This window comes from Arachis duranensis, chromosome 10, assembly GCF_000817695.3.
Source record: "Arachis duranensis cultivar V14167 chromosome 10, aradu.V14167.gnm2.J7QH, whole genome shotgun sequence".
Lineage (NCBI taxonomy): Eukaryota > Viridiplantae > Streptophyta > Magnoliopsida > Fabales > Fabaceae > Arachis > Arachis duranensis.
In genome coordinates, this window is record NC_029781.3 from 101,904,032 (window position 1) to 101,924,229 (window position 20,198).

Sequence of the window (20,198 nt, forward strand, 5' to 3'; positions counted from 1 at the left end):
CTGACATAGTACAAATGCATCGAAGATCAATGTTTTCTTCAGTTTAATCCCATGATCAGTTGCATCATGTGTGAAACCCGGAATGCTACCTTGAAAGTTTAGAGCGAGCAAGACAGACACCTGATATACTACCTGAAGAGCCATACTCATAATTATCAATTAAATAAGAAAATATAAAATAGTATAGAAGAATTGCAAGTAACATGTAACAGATAAACAAGAGATTATGGTTTCAAATTTCCTTAAGTTGATTGGCTATAGGTAAATAAATGGCTAAATAATCCTACTAGCATAAAATGTCATGACAGCTATCAAAATGCAAAATAAAATTTACCTGTATCAATATGTTCCTCCACATTGTATTTGAGATTAGCGGTTCTCTGAAAAGGATACAAGTTATTATCAGTTCCATGTTGACCATCCAAGCACACAGATATTATATGTTATACTTCTTTTCTTATAGCCCCAAACGAAATCAGCCCATTCTCCATAATGAAAAAGGTAAATGCAAACACAGATGATGATTTAGCTGCCTTAAAGTTTACAAGATAGACAAGTACAAATGTAAGGAGTTCAGAATCATTAGATCTATAACCTCAATTGTGTATAAGAACAACTAAATCATCAAATGTTGCTTACATCTTCATTTTTGTACATTACTATCTTATGCACTTTAGAGAAGTAAAAATGAGCAATTATATACATCAAATAAAGCCATTAGTTCCATGTCTTAAAACTGCTTTCTTAGGAGGGAGTTGCAAATAGATTATTATTTTTAGAGTAATACCCCTTATCAATATAATATTCTCCTTGATCAGGCAATAATTTTCTACTAGGATCCATTGAGCTGTTAATAGGTTTGCGATTCATCGTACCCACTTTTAGGTTGAGCCACCTTAATACCAAAGAAGTATTTGAATTTTCCAAAATCCTTAGTCTGAAAGTGATGAAATAGATGTTTCTTCAACTGAGTTATGCTTTCATGATTATTACCAGTTATGACTATATCATCTACATAAACAACCAAATATATGCATTGCCCATATAAGTTGTGTTGATAAAACATGGAGTGATCATATTCACTCCTTTCATACCCAATCCTCGAACAACACAGCTGACTTTGTTTAACCGCTCATGGGATTATTTTAGCTCAGAAAGAGAGCGTTTCAACTTGCAAACCAATCCTGACTCCTTATGAGCAACAAACCCAGGTGAATAGGTGATTGCTCCATGTATACTTTCTCATCAAGGTCTCCATGAAGAAAGGCATTCTTGATATCCAATTGATACAGCTGCCAATGATTTTGATAGTAGATGACTAAGAACCCTAGGTTCTTATGTACAAGAAGTGATCAGTATGTCTGTATGTGAATGCTTGAGTCTTAGTTTGCGTTTTTTATATACATTATTGAAGTAAAAATTTAACCAAAAATCAATCATTAAATCAGTCACTATATATCTCTCTGTATCTATCTGTGTATATATAATCATTCTTCGTCATTACAATGTCTAATAAGGAAGAAACTAATTATTCCTAATTGATTCTAATGGACCTTAACTGATCCTAATTGATGCATGAAGGAACTATAATATATAATATCAACAACTAGAATACCACAGATGTCATTGTCATAAGAAAAAAGACAGAATCAGAAAAAATGAAATTTCTAACCTTCGGCCTACTGGAGGTAGATTCATCAGGAGATTTGTTGGTTGTTCAGTTGCCAATGCTAGTGCTCCTAGAGTATCCATGATAAGATTTACCCACAGAAGCTTTAGAGAGAAGCAACAAGATGTATAAAGATATTGGCATAATAAATTGATAGTCCAACCCAAAAAAAGAAAAAGTCATAGTAAGACTGCAGCAAACCTGCACAGCATTTAGTGGGATATCACCAGAAGAGAGTGTAGCAACAACATTTATAAGAAGAGCTGTCACACTTATTGTAAGATTAAATTGGATAAATTTCCGTAGGTTAGCATATATACATCGACCCCATTTCACAACCTACATAATAAAAACAATTCAAAATTTTTTATCAGTTTTGCAAAATTTGTTTATCAGTTATGCTCTAAAGATCAATTCTTTGTTAGCTTACGTAAATAATTGAAAACTCTACAATGCTCCTTCCTTATACTAGTGTTTAATATAAACCTCCAACTAATCGGTTTGGACTAAATTCCTGTAGTGGTTCTTCAAATTTACGACTTTCACTAATTTGGTTCCTGAGATCTCAATTGCACTATTGTGATACCTGAGATTGAGCTCCTGAGCACCATAATGGTTCCTCGACTCTTTTCCGGCACTGACAGTGCCAGCTCATCACTGAGTCAATGTTGGAAAGGAGTCGAGGGACCACTACAGTGCCCAAAGCTCAATCTCAAGAACCATAATAGTACAAATGGGATCTCAAAGACCAAATTGGCGAAAGCTATGAATCTGAGGGACCATTATAGGGATTTAATCAATTGTTTATTGAAAAATATTACCTACATTCACATCTACTAATTCCACAAATAGCCTTTCAAGAAGTAAATGATAAATATGTGTAATTCATTGAAAACAAAATTCTGTGAAATAAAAAGTTAGATAAATAAGCAAGCATGCCTAACCTTCAAAATTGAAGGGAAGTTGTCATCCATAAGTATGATATCAGAGCTTTCTATTGCAATTTGTGAGCCCTGTATACCCATGGCAAGACCTACATCGGCCTATGTTCCACATGGTATATAAATAAAACAAATACAAGATAAAGACTAGTTTGATATCTTCAAATTAAATATCTATAAGTTATCATGCTAGTAGCTTACACACAAAGAGATCACCCAACAGAATTTTCTCTCTTTGATTAACATAGAGGTACAGGAAGAAGAGATTTCATTCACTAGAAGACTAAAACATAATCACAAGCTCTATTATTCTAACATAAACTCAAAGCACAAAATACAAAATAAAGTGGTAGTGAAGCATCTCTAAATTTAAGCAGCCCTATAAAGCGTGACCTGCTGATGTGTTAGGGGTCACTTAGACCAATAACAGGGGCCGCTTAGACTAATTACTTGGATGGTTAGGAACTGATTAAGGATTTTCGAATTGTGGAGGGACACTTTGTCCTTCGAGCAAATGGTAAGTGGCCGGAAGGGGTATTTACTCTTTATCTTAGCATTACTATTATTCTGAATCTAGCTTCTTATCTTTATCATGTTAAGCAGACTATGACTCATGAAAGAGAAAGGACAAGTCTGATTTAACTACAAATACAAGTGCAAACACAAAGAAACATGCTATACCATTCACACCTCATATAGTGCCGGAGCATCATTTGTTCCATCCCCAATTACAGCGATAATATGTCCCCTCTTTCTGAGCGCTTCCGCAAGTAATAACTTGTCATTAGGACTTGACCGTCCCATAACCTAGTGCAGCATATCATATTACCACGAAAAGTCATTACCCAAGAGAAATACATCGCTATGAAAAGAAAAAGAACAAGGTTTGTCATAGCTAAATCATTACAACTATTTTTTCAGCTATCTCTTCTCTTTGTTCATCTGTTAAGGCACGGAATTCTCTTCCCTCAATGACACATGGTTCTATAGCATTATCAAAGGAAGATAGTATTCCACATTCCAAAGCAATTGCTTTGGCAGTATTGATGTTGTCACCAGTGAACATTATCACCTACAATTAATTTTAAAATAAGTGAATAAATAAAAGATAAACCAAAAAAGAATATGAAGGGGAGAGAAAACAAAAAGGATTACATTGGAAACAAAAAAGAAGTCCATAGGACAAGCTCAACTTCTTGTCACCATGTGCGGATTTTTTGCCTTATAACATCATTTTAACTAGAAAATGATAACTAAACATTTAATAACTGAATGGAAAGGTTAAATAAAATTTAGTATCTTAACATACACCAAACATGTTCCAAATTGAAAGGTATGCAATACCTTAACCCCAGCTTTTTGGCAAAGCTGCACTGTAGTTTTTATTCCAGGTCGACAAGGATCCTGCATTTCAAACACAAATATGATTAAGGATTGAAACAAATGCTATCAAACTACAATAATTGATTGGTTAAATTCTGTTAAGTCTGTACACATAACGTTTGTACGAGCTATTTGTCAAATAGGCTAAATAGATGACCAACAAAATTTATCATTTTTCGTCAATATTTGACAAACTCTAAACATTAAAGAGTAAATTAGTAAATTCTAAACTCTATACTCTATTAATATAAAAATAAAGTATTAGCCCAAAGTATTGACTAATATTAATAAAAAATGTTGGCCCCCTAACATTTTTTATAGATGAAATAACTATTCCCGATAGCTTCCTAAGTACTAACTATATGATGCATTACATGTATAGTTTCTTAAGTTTTATGTGTATTTCCTATTACTTATACATTTTATTTAGGAGTCCAACATCCAACATAATTTATGTTTTTTAAACCTAAAACTATATAACCTAGAACTCCCACATCAGAAAGTCTAAGAAGGGCTTATAATTTGAAGGTTTTATATAAGCTAGGGTTGTATACTTTAGAATTTAATTTCAGAACATTAAACTCGCTTATCTTTTGAGACCATGTCTCTTAATACATCTTCAAGGATTCAACTTTTTTTTATCGGACATTCATTAAAGGCTTTATTTCTATCGTGTCTCCTCTTTCTCCTTTCTCCTGTTGCTAAAGCTTTTGAAAAGATTAAAAATCGAATATCCGAAGCACCGGTTTTGAAACTTTCTTTTCCTCTAAAATTTTTGAAGTCTCTTGTGATTCCTCAGGAGTAGGTAGTGGCAAAATGACAATGTTCTGAGCTAAGATAGTCATCAAGTTGCTTTTTTAGTGAAAATCTCAGTGAAATTAACAAAAGTATTCTACTTATATTCTACTTTATGATGAGGAGTTTTATGCACTTGTTAGGATTTTGGCAATATTATTTGCTTCAGCATGAGTTTATTTTGATCATTAAAAGAAGTCAAATAATCCTAGATATATATGCTAAATTGCTTGAATTTCTTCAACAATTTAAATTTGTTGTTAAACATAATTCTGGAGTAAAAAATAAGGTTGCCAATGCTCTTATGTACAAGGGCTTTTTGTAGTAATTTCGAGCAATTTCAGAAATTATGCCTTCAGAAATTATGCTTAAGTCGTCGTATTTGTACGACTTTATAGTTAATGGGGACTGCTCTAAAGCAACTTAAATTATTCGTGATACTAACTTTCCTATCAGATTTAGATAATAATTTAAAAATTAACAACTATACGAGGTATCTCAAAATTAGCCACCAGTGTAAAATACACATTGAAATACAAAATACACATTAAAAATTAGTTAAACTAAACATGTATTTATACACAACTACATGGTGGCTGATTTTGACGTGCACATAGCAATTTTGTAAACCTAATAACTTAAACCGATTATCTCATATCTCTTAAATCATTAAAACAATTACATACAAATCAACTAGGATTTTTAAATCTCAATTAGCGTACGTATTATCCTATATTTTCACTTATATGTCCGTAAAATTAATTATAATTAGTTGTAAAGTATAAGAAATATAATAATTAGGATCAATTCATAAAAAATTTAATTTTAATTATTATTATCATTAACACAGAGATAGAATATAATTATCCTAATTTAGTTAAATCAATCATAGATTAAATAGAATCAAATTTCTAAAATTTTTGAAGGTACAATTTGAAATTAAATAGAAGCAAAACCATGAGAAAATAATATTTAAAGATAAACAATTGAACGAACATTACAATGGCATATAAGTGATTGGAGCATATACATACCTTCAAACCAACAATAGCAAGCAAAATAAGATCATCTTCTAGTATAGACGAGTGAGCCCATTGTTCTTCATTGACTGGAATGTCCTCCTTTTTCCATGGTCGATATGCAATAGCAACACAACGAAGACTTTTAGCAGCCATGTCTTCAATAATTTGATTGAAAAATGCCATCTGCAAAACAGATAAAAAAGAAATCACTATGGTGACTTTCTCTATATTAATCAAATGAGTTGTTAATGGTTGAGTTATTCGAATAATCCACACTATTGTCTGTTTTGCTTCAGAAATCAATTTGCTGAATTATATCCATTGGATATGGGAGAAGATTATACATTTGGCTAAGATTATTTCTACTGAAAAAGAGTGTCGAGATAGATAAATAAACATTCAACTCCTTTCTTATATGAATAACTCGTCAATTTTTTCTCTCTCAAATTTTTAACCTTGAATACATAGCTACATAGAATTACTTTCCTATTGCTTGTATAACATTCATTGCAAGTTTCCCAATCCCTAGCAATGTATATAAAACATATACACTATGATTTAATGGTATTATAATATCATACCTTTTATACCAATGATCTTATATGTAACAACTTTAGCATACCTTCTCTCCACTCATCTCCATCAAATGGTCATTTGTATCCAAGTACCATGTACAACGAGCAAGAATTATCTCAGCAGCACCTTTCCAATGTATGTGGATTTCATGGTCAGCCTATAAATAAGAATAAGATTAGTAGAGATGTCTTGAGACATTCTACAAATCACATATTCACCCTTAGTATTACAATACTTTTTTTCTTTATACTATTTTTGATAATATCTAGGTTTAATTACTTTGCTAGTCCCTATAATTTTACCAAATTTGTAATTAAGTCTCTATACTTTTAAAACTTTCAATTGGATCCCTACACTGTTTTTAATTTTGTAATCAGATCCTTTTAATGTAAAAAATGTTAAGCTAACAGAATATTCCTTCTCAAAAATATGTGGCTAAAGATCTAATTAGGTCCTTAATTGTGAGTACTTTTAATTTGGAGATTCCTTTAACTCTAATGTGTTTTACATGAAAAGTACCTAATTACAAAATTAAAAACGTATAGGGACTCAGTTGAAAGTTTTTAAAATATAGGAACTTAATTTATAAATTTGGTAAGACCATAAAAACTGAAAAAATAATTAAACCTAATATCTATTATCTAATTCTATCTCTAATAATTAAACCCAACCCAATTATACTCATTACATCAATACTTATCTCTATTTATACTATTATTTTTTTAGTATCTATTATCTAATTCTTTTTTTATTCATTTGGCTAAATCTAATTATACTCATTATATATCATAAGTGAAAATACATCATTACATGATACTAGCATAATGATACCCATTAACATATTAATCAGCGTGCATGATAGATCATTTCATAAGATTTCTTTCTGATAATTGGTTCATGTCTCAAACACTTCATAAAAGAGAAGAGAAGATTGTTACCTAAATAGACTCAAAAGCCATATACTTTCGCAAATTAAAGACTAAGTGCTTGTTTGGGCGCCATTAAATCGATAAAAAAAAGATATTTTTTTATTTTAGTGTGTTTCGTAAATTTTTAATAGTAAAAGTAAAAGCACTAGAAAAATTAAAAAAAAAACATCTTTTTTGAAAAGCTATAATTTACATCTTTTCTTAAAAAATCTTTTTTCCTTAAAAAGAATATGTTTTTTACATAATAAATGAAAAAAAAATACTTTTATCTTATTTTACCTAAATATAATTGATAAATAAAAAGATCTTTTTACATAAGATATCCATATATAAAATCACTTTTACTTTTGTAAAAGATCTTAAAAAAAATATCATTTAAAAAAAATATCTTTTTCGAGAATGGTGCCCAAACAAGTCCTAAGAAGTACAAAGAAAAATAACTCTTATAACGTGACATAAAATGGAGAAAAAGATGATTAATTTAATGTTGAGTTTCCAGTTATTAATATGTTATGGAGTTACGTTTAAGTTCTGCTGGGAGTAAAACAATATGGACAATACATACTAAGAGATGTTAAAATAGTAGTAGTTAATTACAATCTCAAATCCATATATACACAGTATAGGAATGAATTATATAATAATGCATTGCCATTTAACAACAAAATATCTATATAACGGAATTAAAATATCAATGAGAACATACCTTCTGTATTGCAACTCCGCCACGTTTTTTCTCTGCATTGAAAGGAAACATGTGAATAATTGAAGACTCTGATCTGGCAGCCTCGAAATCCATCCCAATCTAACATTTGCGTTTAAGAAATAAGAGCATTAATAAAAATTTATATAATGATTCTCTGGCAACTTTTAAAATATAAGTTATTGGATTAATTGCCTTGCATGAACCTTTTTTTTGGGTGTGTGCAAGAATGCACATACAAATTGCTAGTTTATTGAGTTCTAAATAAATTAAAAGAAAAAAACAAATGTAAATTACTTTCATATGCTTCATCTAAAGTTCTTTTAAACCTTCCTTAAGGCATCATGGCAACTTCGATACTGCCTTTATTTTGCTATACTTCATCATAGGCTAGAAAGACCAAGCTTTTCTCCTAGGCTGAAATTCCAACTCTGAGATAACCTCTTGGCGTTTGTCGCTTTCTCAATATTTACCGTAGAACCTACTAATTAAATATTGCATTGCTACTGTGTTCAAATACCTGTTGATTAGGGTATTCCCAAACCGTGAAGGCATTCTAATCATCATCCAAATTTAACATCAATAAAATCACCTGTTCTATTCATTCCTAAGGCCTTTCAACTAGAAACTAATCAATTCTCCTATGTAAATACAAAACTGAACATCTATAAGTGATAGATGCTGCTTATTAACGGCTAAGTTTTTTCCTATTTTCTTAAACTATCGAAAACACAACCAAAAAATTAAATCTAGTGTGAAAAACATTATATAGTGTGAATACATAATTTAACATGCTCAAGTTTGTCTATAGTTAAGCCACAACTGGAACTCACATTTTCATGTGTCAAAACAAAACAAGTTCCATACATTCGTATTCAAACATAGACTTGGAAGAAAACTTATTATACTTTTGTGTATGTTGATGACATTAATTACTGCATCAGTTGATAGCTCAATTGAGAAACAACTGCTAAAGGAGACACTAGCAACTGAATTTGAAATACAAGAACTTGGGAAACTAAAGCACTTTTCTTTTTTCCCTTGGGATGGAAATTACCACTCAAATTAGGGTATCACTCAAAATATTGTCTTTCACTATCAAGGAAATCTAAGAGAATCATGCATGTCCTTCTCCTCCAAATAGCTTTACTACAAAGTAAAAACTTCTTGACACCTATTTTGAACTACCACTATCATCCATTTTCACGTCTAGAAACGTTCATGGGGCACTTGATCATCCAGGATGGAAATAAACCATTTTTCAACTATTGGACTTCTTGGGAATATGCTATTAACATTTGACCCCATGGTCAAATTGATTATCTTAAGACTCGTTTGGTTGCTAAAGAATATACACAAATTTGTAGTCTTAATAACTATATATTCTAATACTTTCTCCCTAAGGCCAAAAGTTTCAATTTTTCATTGTCTTTCTATTGTTGCCTTCCATCATGGCCTTGATATTATACATGCATTTTACATGAACTATACGAGGTTTACATGGTATTTGAGTTTGAAGAAGAGTAAGTTCTTGATGTAAGAAAGGAAGAAGTAGAAGGAGAGGAGAGAAAGCAAGAGATGAAATCTGTGATGAATATTGATTGTAAGTTGTGAAACCTCAATTGTTACTTCTCAGTGTTACATATGCAGCATATATGCTAAGAGTTAGTTATAAGACCAATACAGCTTGCATGTTATGGAACTAACTGAATCTGTTAAATCAGTTTTAATACCAAAACGAAATTGCTTGCTTGTACGCTAAGTAACTTCTTTATATGCTATGCTTGATGGTGTGCTCAATGCCATTCTGTGCTTGGCTTCATAACATGGAATTTTTGCTTAAGGGAAGTTTTGATTACTTAGCACAATACAACATACTTATTATAATGGACTTAAATAATTTGCTTTGTGGGAAAGTTTAGCAGTATTATTCAAGCTTGTAGGATGACCATCTAACCATCATATCGCTCCTAATAAATGTGCTTGTTGGCTTATTTAGGCTATGCAATCATTATAGGTAATGAAGATAGGCAAGTTTCTCATCTCAATCATTATCAACAGATGCGAGTGTTATATTCATGAAGAAGTTGGAGTTTAAACCCATAGATAATCCCATGGTTTCTAATAAATTGTTTTTTAATAATCTACTAATTTGAATTATTAACTAGCAGATGCCTTTATGAAATATCCATGAGAACATTATACTTAACATATTTTTTTCATAATCTTGGAGTATTATTGTTGTTATATGCTCTAGGTTGAAAGATTGCATGAAACAAAGAAAATAATATTGATATAGCTGTACCCTATTAGTTGCAAGTTATTGCCGGAGTTATTTCTCAACCTCATCTTTATTCTATATATAAACCTATAAGTTATGGTTAAGATTTATGGTAACTTAATGGAAATAATAGAATAATTAGCGAAAGAAAAAAAGATTATAACTGATTCGTGTGAATTGTTGTGTGTTACAAGAGAGATGAACAAACATATAAAGAGAGGAGAGTAATAAACGTAGAGTACCTGCTTAACTACTATTATCTAGCAATAATATCTCTTCTCATATTTCAACATTTATAAAGAACTCGTTTCCTAAATAAATATACCTACGGCAATATTCTCATACGTTCTTAAACCTTCCATACCTACTTACTTGAGTAACATTTACGAGTATTTGCAAGCACATCAGTTTCCAACAAAAAGGGTAATACGATGGTGAAGATGAACTTTACTCTTCACCCAACTTTACTCTTCACCAAAGAAATTCCCCAACAAAAAATAAACATTCAACGTAAAGATGAACTTTAGGAAATAAGAATAGACCTGTACTCCCCAATGTAAAATTGCCTTTTCTGTTGGTGATCCAGAAATCTCAATACCAGTGCAACCCTATTAAGGATAAAATTATTCAAAATGAATTTTACGTTAAACCCCATCTACTTTTACCCATATGCAAGGGGGCAGAACAAAATGTTAAATAAATAATTCAAGCATACCTCAGGTAAGTAAACATTGCCATTAGTGTTTTGTGCAACACCTTCAATGAGCAACGATTGGAGCTTGGGAGAGATTCTTAACCCGTTGCTAGGAGGATCAATTTTTCTACCACCAGCATATGCCTCAACCACAATCATCTATTAAAAAGTTAGGTAATAGAATAATTTTTTTTATAAAGATTTTCATATTTAATTTTTACTTTTTTTTTAGATAACAAGAAAAAAATTATTAACATGAATATAAGGATTCTTAAAGAACGTGTAGAACAAGAGATCCTTAATAAAAACAGATTAGACGGCATCATATATGCACCTACATACTCAACCATTAAAATTGAAAAACATTTCAGGAAGTGCTCTCCAACATATTTGTGTGTGTGAGAGAGAGAGAGAGAACTCAATTCAAAGGTTCAAAGATTGCATGACATGCCTGATTCATAGTCAATGTACCAGTCTTGTCACTACAAATAACTGTGGCAGAGCCCATCATCTCGCAAGCAAAAAGCTTCCTCACCTACAAGCAAATGTTCTAGATTAATATATTTTCACAAATGGAAAGGGAAAAATCCAGTTGAAGCCCAAAGACTAACATACCAAAATCTTAGATGCCATCAGTTTCCTTAATGAGAAGGCTAACCTAAAATAAAGTTAAGAAATAAGTGAATAAATGAAATCAAATGAGAGAAACATGAAGAGCTATAGATCCAAAAGCACATACAAATAAAAACACAATACATTATAGATCCAAATGCACAGTTCTTAAAACTAAGTGAGCCTAACTCATAAGATGAGGCATGCACAATCTCTTAGTAAGGCTATCAATCAAGGCACTCGTTAGTTTTATAAAATAGTTTGAAATTGGTTTAATGTGTTATAGACTTGAATTATTTATCAAGGATGGAGAATAAAAGTAATGATAGTTTGATGAATGGATTAGAGAAATTAAATATAGTCTATTATTGACAAGGAGATGCAAATGCTTTAATGACCCAAGAGTGATTTGTATTGTTGTAACCTGAACAAATGAGTTATGGGATGACTCATTTAACTAGATTTTTCTAATCTAACATTTGTTCTATTAATTTCCAGATAATTTTTCCTAAATAATATCTTAGATATTTCTAGTTCTTGATTTATTTATTTAGTTTCTAGACTTCTCTATAGTAATATCTAGATATTTATTTTTTCCAAACAAACTCATTAGAAATCTAGAGATTTCTACAAATTTGGGTAGTGTCTTGGTGAAAATATCAGCTAATTACTCATTTGTGTTGCAATACTTAATTCTTGTTTGATATAGCTTCTAGTATGAAATGATACTTGATAGTTATGTGTTTTCTTCTGATGAACTGGATTGTTTGCCATTGCTATTATTGATTTACAATCGCACAACATAGTTGTTGGATCTTGCATGTCTTCAAATATTTTCCTTAACCATATTGCTTGACTTCGAGCATTTGCTATGGCAACATACTCAATTTCAGCAGATGATTGAGTCACAGTATCTTGTTTCTTTTATGCCCAAGAGATCACTCCGGATTCTAATATGAATACCTTTCTAGAAGTACTCTTCATGTTGTCAATTGATCCTACCTAACCAATGCCGATGTATCCAAGTAGATTTGAGTATTCATTAGATCTATAGAAAATGCCATAGAACCTCCTAGTGCTTCTGACTTGGCTTTTGCATGAATATTGACAATAAATTTAATGCGTACATAATGTCTGGTCGTGTGACAATTAGATATAGAAGGCTTCCAATAAGACTTCTACACAGTGAAGCATTTACCTCTCCAAATCCATCTTTTTTAATTTCTCGTTATGAACTAGAGGAGTAGCCATTGGTTTGCAATTCCTCGTCTTGAATCTTTGCAGCAAATTTTGGATGCATTCCCTTGCATTCTTAATCTTAGCACCTTGTGTTTTCTTCAATCTTAGCACCTTGCGTTCCCTTCTTCAAAAAACCATTGTGATTGGTCTACATATACTTCTTTCAAGTCTCCATTTATTAGAAATGTCGATTTCACATCAAGCCGATATATCTTCTTGCTGCTAGTGCAATAAGTGCCTCATTGTATCTAGGTGAGCTATCAGAGCAAATGTCCCTGTGTAATTTATCCTAGGAATGTGTGTATATCCTTTTGCTACGAGCCATATCTTATGCTTGCGAATAGCTCCATTTAGGTTGTGCTTGGTTTTATACACCTTGACTTCAATGACACTTTATTTAGAGGGCAATCAACCAGCTCTCATATGTTATTCTTCTCAATCATCTTGATTTTTTCTTCCATTGCATTTCTCCATACTTCTTGCTTTGCTCCTTCCTCAAAGCTTTCAAACTCAATCTTGGCGAAATTACATATTTGTATATGTCTTGTGGCTAGTTTTGGAGGATGATCAGTGGTTGCTACTAGTGTTAAAATAGTTATGTTTGCTTCTTCTTGTTCTTGTTCTTCTAGGCTCGTAGGTTATTGAAGGAAAAAAATGTTTTCAATTATATACAAAGTTACATTATACATAGTTTTATTTATAGGCACAATTTAGGGACAAAAACAGCTCATTACAACTCATAGAGTTGTTTAAGGTACACTGTATTGTGTTAGTTGTGCAAGTGGATGAGGTAAATTCACTAAATTGTGATTTACTTGTTCTTTGTATATGCAAGTGGATGTGGTGCATGTAAGTGAAGTATGAACTGTTTTACAACTCATTAATCCTTATGTTACAACACTCCCCCACAAGCTAGTGAATGGATATCAATCATTCCCAGCTTGCATGTAAGATCTTAGAATCGTGCTGTATAGAGACCCTTAGTATATCAAATCAGCCAATAGCAGCAGTTGCGACCACCAATCACGACGAGACAAAATGATTGTCGGGGTGCTTGGGGGAAGAAGACAAAAAAAATAGACTATTTTATTTTTGTATCGTTCAGACCAGTGAATCATAACAATGATACAGAATCGGACAAATTCAAACTATTAGTTTGCGATTCATTGACGTCCAATTCAATCTTGTTTCTGTATCGTCAAGATATCAAATTGGATCAATTCGTGGCATTCGTATTGAGAATCAGATGATACTAACAACTACGCTAGCAACACCATATTACCTATAATAATAATCCATATCCCAGTTATAATTTTTTGATTTTCTGATTGTGTTATCCTACTCAGTACTCATTATGCTTTTGTTTTCTTGCTTATTAAGTTATCTCTATCCCTAAAACTATATAGAATTGCCTATCAAGGATGGCAACAAAACAGGCAAACATAGACTCTTTCACCTTCAATAACGTACTATAAAATATAGATGTTATCTATAATATATATATACTTTTCAATCAATGGTAAGTTTTGAAATAGGAAAAAAAAAAGAAGAAAGTTTGAGTAAAAAGCTTTTGATAGTGAATATAGAGAGTAAACTTACGTGAAGTTGACTGTTAATGGGAGGCTGTCAGGTACTGCAACCACTATACTGGTGACCTAAATATTCATTGGCATAGAATCACTAATATAGAGATACGCAAAATGTAACTCCATAAGCAGGCCATCACACTAATTCGAGGCACATACCGCAATTGTTACTATGCTAACTGCTCCATGTATAGCATCAACAGCTCTAGTCTTGCCCGCTATAAATTGAACATTCCCATCTAAGTTTCTGGTATGGCCAGTGAAGTATCTGCTAAAAAATTACCATTTCAGAAGGCAAGCATAATAAGCTATAATTTTATCCCACAAAACCATAAACCATAAAACTAATAGGTAATGACCTGGCCAGCAGTACCGTCAGAATAACAGCTGTGACAGAGAGACCAACAATACCAAAAAAGGTGGCTACACCATTTAGACGAGCCTATATTGGGAAAAGACGAAAGAAAATATATAATGTACAATATTAAGAAACAAAATAACTCAAAAATCATCTCTAAAACGAAACTGAGAAATCACAGCAAAGAAGACCTGCAAAGGTGTTTCTTCAATTGGGTCATCTGAAGAAATAGCCATTTGTAACCCCCACTCAGTATTAATGCCAACACCTATTACCTAAAAGAACAGAAAAGAGAGATAGCAAATTACTGCATTTGATCAATAAATACAAAATAAATAAAAAATCAAATAACAATTTGATACGAATAAAGTTGGGGAAGTTCTTCCCCAACAATTGTGCATTTTCTAGTCTTGTGGAACTTGTACAAATTGTGATTTAGCACTACTGTATGTATTCATCAAAACCATGGCAATAAAACTAAAAAATGAAAGTCAAGAGAACATCTATTATTCAAATCGACCATGTGTTTCGTAGAACAAGACTAAATAATTACCAGCATAGTGCCACTACCATCTTGAACTCTACATCCAGACATCAAGAAAGGGGCCCTAGAATCTTTATGAACCTTGAGATAAAAGAAACACCAAAAAGTGGTTAAATGAGAATAAAATAAATAATTTGGTATCCACAAGAGATAGCACTGAATTTAAATAGTTACAATTATGCTCTCCCCATGAATGCTTGATTCATCAATTGCAAGAGGGTGAGGAGTGATTAGAATTCCATCAGCTGGGACCTAAAATTAAATAGCACACCAGCAATCATCAACATTTTGGCAAGCAAAAATTATAAAAGAAAAGAGTTGTTGTACCTGGTCACCAATATTAAGGGGTATAACATCGCCAACGACAATATCATAAATTGAGATCTTAACCCTTCTCCCGCCTCTAATCACCTTCTCAAACCCAAATACAAGTTTAAAAGGTTGGAAACATGATGGGAAGAATATGCATGTATATATATACAAAAATGCTATTTGTACAGCAAAATCAGCCACCAATGTATTTGTGTATAAATACATGTGGTTTAATTTATTTTCAATGTGTATTTGTATTTCAACATGAATTTTATACTAATGGCTGATTTTGGTGGCTAATTTTAGTGTACACGTAGCATTGTTGATATATATAATACAAAAATAATAAATTTAACAAAGCCACATTTGACATATAAATTAGTTAAACCTCTAGGTGTATATTTCTCTTCTTTTCATTTGTGTCGTGAAATTGAACATACTGCCTGTATTCACTCATGGCTGCAATGGAAGGCAAATGAAACAAATTGACAAGCACAAGTACTACAAAGCAAAAATAACTAAATTTATAATTATTAATTACAATAGCCTCAACAAGTATAGACAAAGTGGATAGAACTTGTGATACTGTCTGCTTCATATCAAATGGTAAATTGTGAATCAAAAGTGTAAACAACTAAACCAAATCTATATCCATTGTGCACCTTTACAAAGACAAAATAAAATACCTGTAACTACAATGACAATAAAAGCAGCAAAAGCTATGCTTCCCCCATCGTACCATCCTTCCTTGACACCCTGCAATAGCAAATTAATGCGAATCGACTTCCGATTACTAAAGGTCTAGATTCACAAACAAAGAATAAGAAAGACGAAAATCAAAGCCACTAGGATTGGTTCAGTGGTGAAGGATTTGGGTAATATGTACGAGATCCTAGGTTCGAACTTCATTGCTAAAAAGAAAGAGAAAATGGGAAGAATTGATTGATGGTACAAATTAATGAATACAATTAAAATATGCAACAATCAGATATTTTAGATAACAATAGGACCAAGTTCGGAATCTTTTTCTATGTGCACACCAAAAGTCAATTATCAAATCACTCTTTAAGCTTTGGATAAAAAATTTCATGGTCTTCAATATCTAAAAAAAAGTTTGCAAAGATGAAATGAAAGATTTTGAGATTAACAAAGCTATTATACAAGATTAATATACAAAATTAATATACTTTTTCAAATAGCAAGGTCAGAAAAGACATTGATCAGTCTACTAAAAAATTTTGATGTTAAATAAAGTTTCTACCATAGAAGACATGAAAGATTTAAGAACATTTAAGTATCTAAAGTCATAAGCTTATTTCATGCATTTCAACAAAGATTAGCAAGTCATGATGATAACTAAGTTTCCAAGGAAAATGCTTTCCAATCGAAAACTTAATAGACAATTACGCAGGCAATAGAAAATGTTGCTCCAAATGCACAATGAGCACAAAACATTCTCATTTCAAGAATAATTGCAAACATCATATATACAAGAATAATGAGCAAACTTTAATAAGGAGAAATGATACATGAATTATTCTACTTAACATGTCTCACTAATTTACATTGTCATAATATTTGGTACCGAATGATGCTTAAATGTTAAATCATGTGACATGCAACCAAAAAAAGTATTAAGACTTGAACGATTTGCAATTTCCTTTGTAAACATTGTGAAACCAGGGGATGGGTGTTCTTCATGAAGCGCCAACCTTGTTCAGCGAGCAAGGGCAAGTTCATAGCTCTCAGCCCCTCCCCTTTGGATTTGCCTTTACCCAACCAAAATTGGCGGGGCATTCGATGTAATTCATCGAACAAAGAAATCTCTTTTGAACAGAGAAGGAAGAGGTGTGACTGAGAGTGAGGGAGCAGAGAAGGTGAAGTTTTTCATACACAGTAGGAACAAGTTAAATAAAATACTATACAAAATGAGATTTATTGTTTTTAACTATTAATTAATTATTAATATTTAAAAATATAAAATAAAATATATTATTAAATTATTAAAATAAAAAAATTAGTATTTCTCATTCTCTACAGCATTGTCGCAATTCTAATTATTTTATATAAAACCAAACGTAATCCCTTTTTCATCGAATCTCGCTCACCTTAGACTTTATCCCTAATGCCAATAAAATCGCTGCAGATACCAGTAAAATAAGCAAGGTAGGATCTTTGCAAGCTTCCCATACAAATATCTGTAAAAGGTTAAAAAAAAAACAATTAGCTGAATATTTATTCCGACTCCCGATAATTCTTTTAAATGAATACAGAATTTTTAATAAAAAAATATTCTTTTTAATTTTTAATATTTAATTTTATAAGATTAATTAAATTTTTATTAATGATTTTTTTAAAAATATACTTACGTGACACATTTATTAATAATATATTATTTATTTAATTTTTATAAATATAAATAATTTAAAAATTACTAATATTTTTTTATAAGATTTTTAACAAAAAAAAATCTGTCATTTTTAATATATCATATAGACTTATTTTAATAATACAAAAAAATTAATCATATAAATAAAAATTAAAGATAAAAAAATGATATTTTTTAATATTTCATTGTGTTTCCAAATAATTTTCAAGAATGTTTAAGAATTTTTCAAAAAAAAAATCTGTGACATCACTCGACCAACGAAGTATTAAGGCTTGAATGATTGAAGGTTGGCAAAATTTACCAGAAAACCTTTTCGTCTCCATCGAGGATAATTGTTAGAACCGAAAGCCCTTCTTCGTCTTAATAAATCAGCCTCATCACCATGAATTCCTTTCGCTAAACTGGTATTCAGCAAATTCGATATTCCTACAACCTGGTTGAGAAATTTATATGATTATCAATACCATTACTAGTTTAAGAAAAACAAAGAGGAAGGGGTTCTAATAAATAATCAAACTACCTACCCCTCCGTAGAGCTCGAGAGCAGCAGTACTTTGCTCTGTTGATAACGAACACAGTTGTTCTTGTCCAATTCCAAATTCACTATTGGTGGGAGGAGGAGTTGTGGTTTCTAACGGTTAAAAAGCATTAATCATCGTCAATAAAAACGGTAATACTAATATGAGAATTGTTAGAAAATCAGCAATTTTTGTGGTTTATAGTTATTAAATAGTCATTAATGATAATTTTAATAGTGTGAAATTAATGTGAAATTTTATCTAATAACTTATTTTTTGTTAATTACATACTAACTAGAATTTAATAAAATTACTGTCCCTAAACTTTTCCTACTAATATCATAATGCATTGGACTCTTTTAACTGTGTAAATTCATGTACAATTATAAATTCATAGTTAATAATTTTTTGATAATTTGACATGTTAATTATCCTCCAACTACTTTTAACTATAAATTTTGTAGGAAGCCAACTCAGTGGTCGCTAATGGCCGCCTCTTCTCCTTCTTTACAATAATGTCCCGGTGGTTGTCTCCTTCTTCAGTCAATTCATTTTTATTTTTATTACAAATCAATGTTAAACTACATTGATGATCATTATAATTTTGTAATTACAAGTTATATTTCGAATATTAGGCCACGACCTTAGAATTTGTATGATTCATAAATTATCAACACATAATTCGATCATTATATTTATTTATCTACAATTCGATCGTTATACTTTAAATTCGGTTACAGTTTAATTTATTCCGTATTATTCAATAACTACCATCTATTACTCAAAAAATAAATATTTATCCATTATTTATAATTTGGCCTATAAAACTTACACCACCTCAACTAAGATTACTATGCAAAAACACCATCTATGCCGTAACACAAAGATTAACTTTGTTTAATGCATTTGTAAATAGATTAATAGTAATGACTTTTGTCATTTGAACCATGCTATTGAATTTGTAATTAAAAATTAGTTTTTAAAAAAATTATAATTAAATTTATCTTTTAAAAATGGTTTACATTAATTTTTTTGTTATTTTCATTATTTATGGTGTTAAAATTTATTGATATAGTATGTAATATTGCAATACACACCTAACAATCTTAAATAGTTATTAATATAATAATTATTAAATTATATCAAATTAACTTAAAATTAAAAAAAAATTAATGTCTCAAGATCTCTCTCATTTTAAAATTAATTTGATCTAATTGTATAAATATATCATAATAATAGCTAATTATGATTATTAAATATGTGTTGTAATTAATGGAATATCACTTAACATGTCACACTAATAAATTTTAATATATGAAAGTGACAGAATAATCAATGTGATTAACTTAAAATTTTTAAAAAATAAATTTGATTAAAAATTTTTTAAAAAAACTAATTTCAAAAACGAATATTCTTTTAAAAATAATTTTAACCATTTATTCTATAAAAAATATTAACAGTTATATCTATTGAGTACTGACTATCGGATCAAACAGCCTTTTTTCATGCTACACTCTTTAAAGTGAAAAAAAACACGTAAAAAATATTAAATAATAAAAAATTATACTTTATAAAATTAATTATTAAATATTTTAAAAAATTCATGTAGTTATTATCATCACATTAATTATAAATCAATCACTGTAT

The 20,198-nt window shown here is 30.7% G+C and overlaps 1 protein-coding gene across 5 annotated transcripts in view; it reads right to left on the reverse strand.

The window, feature by feature from the left end:
* LOC107471453 (calcium-transporting ATPase 8, plasma membrane-type) overlaps positions 1 to 20,198 on the reverse strand; it is a 101,400-nt gene that overhangs the window by 78,767 nt on the left and 2,435 nt on the right. For 3 of the 5 annotated variants that reach the window (XR_008004601.1, XM_052255900.1, XM_052255901.1), the window contains 27 exons: positions 18,558 to 18,664; positions 18,335 to 18,466; positions 17,753 to 17,842; positions 16,331 to 16,400; positions 16,033 to 16,103; positions 15,660 to 15,743; positions 15,507 to 15,584; positions 15,342 to 15,413; positions 14,980 to 15,063; positions 14,790 to 14,872; positions 14,590 to 14,698; positions 14,444 to 14,499; positions 11,609 to 11,651; positions 11,445 to 11,528; positions 11,015 to 11,152; positions 10,842 to 10,907; positions 8,022 to 8,120; positions 6,433 to 6,543; positions 5,823 to 5,993; positions 3,955 to 4,014; positions 3,518 to 3,682; positions 3,301 to 3,417; positions 2,614 to 2,712; positions 1,871 to 2,008; positions 1,673 to 1,773; positions 335 to 380; positions 1 to 132 (listed from right to left, as the gene is read on the reverse strand). Coding sequence is in view for 4 of the 5 variants with exons in the window: in XM_052255900.1 (XP_052111860.1) it covers positions 1 to 132; positions 335 to 380; positions 1,673 to 1,773; positions 1,871 to 2,008; positions 2,614 to 2,712; positions 3,301 to 3,417; positions 3,518 to 3,682; positions 3,955 to 4,014; positions 5,823 to 5,993; positions 6,433 to 6,543; positions 8,022 to 8,120; positions 10,842 to 10,907; positions 11,015 to 11,152; positions 11,445 to 11,528; positions 11,609 to 11,651; positions 14,444 to 14,499; positions 14,590 to 14,698; positions 14,790 to 14,872; positions 14,980 to 15,063; positions 15,342 to 15,413; positions 15,507 to 15,584; positions 15,660 to 15,743; positions 16,033 to 16,103; positions 16,331 to 16,400; positions 17,753 to 17,842; positions 18,335 to 18,466; positions 18,558 to 18,664 (2,606 nt within the window). In the remaining variant the exon portion in view is untranslated. Of the gene's footprint in view, positions 133 to 334; positions 381 to 1,672; positions 1,774 to 1,870; positions 2,009 to 2,613; positions 2,713 to 3,300; positions 3,418 to 3,517; positions 3,683 to 3,954; positions 4,015 to 5,822; positions 5,994 to 6,432; positions 6,544 to 8,021; positions 8,121 to 10,841; positions 10,908 to 11,014; positions 11,153 to 11,444; positions 11,529 to 11,608; positions 11,652 to 14,443; positions 14,500 to 14,589; positions 14,699 to 14,789; positions 14,873 to 14,979; positions 15,064 to 15,341; positions 15,414 to 15,506; positions 15,585 to 15,659; positions 15,744 to 16,032; positions 16,104 to 16,330; positions 16,401 to 17,356; positions 17,550 to 17,752; positions 17,843 to 18,334; positions 18,467 to 18,557; positions 18,665 to 20,198 lie in introns of those variants that run through there. The other 2 variants (XM_052255903.1, XM_052255902.1) reach the window with 2 other exon arrangements.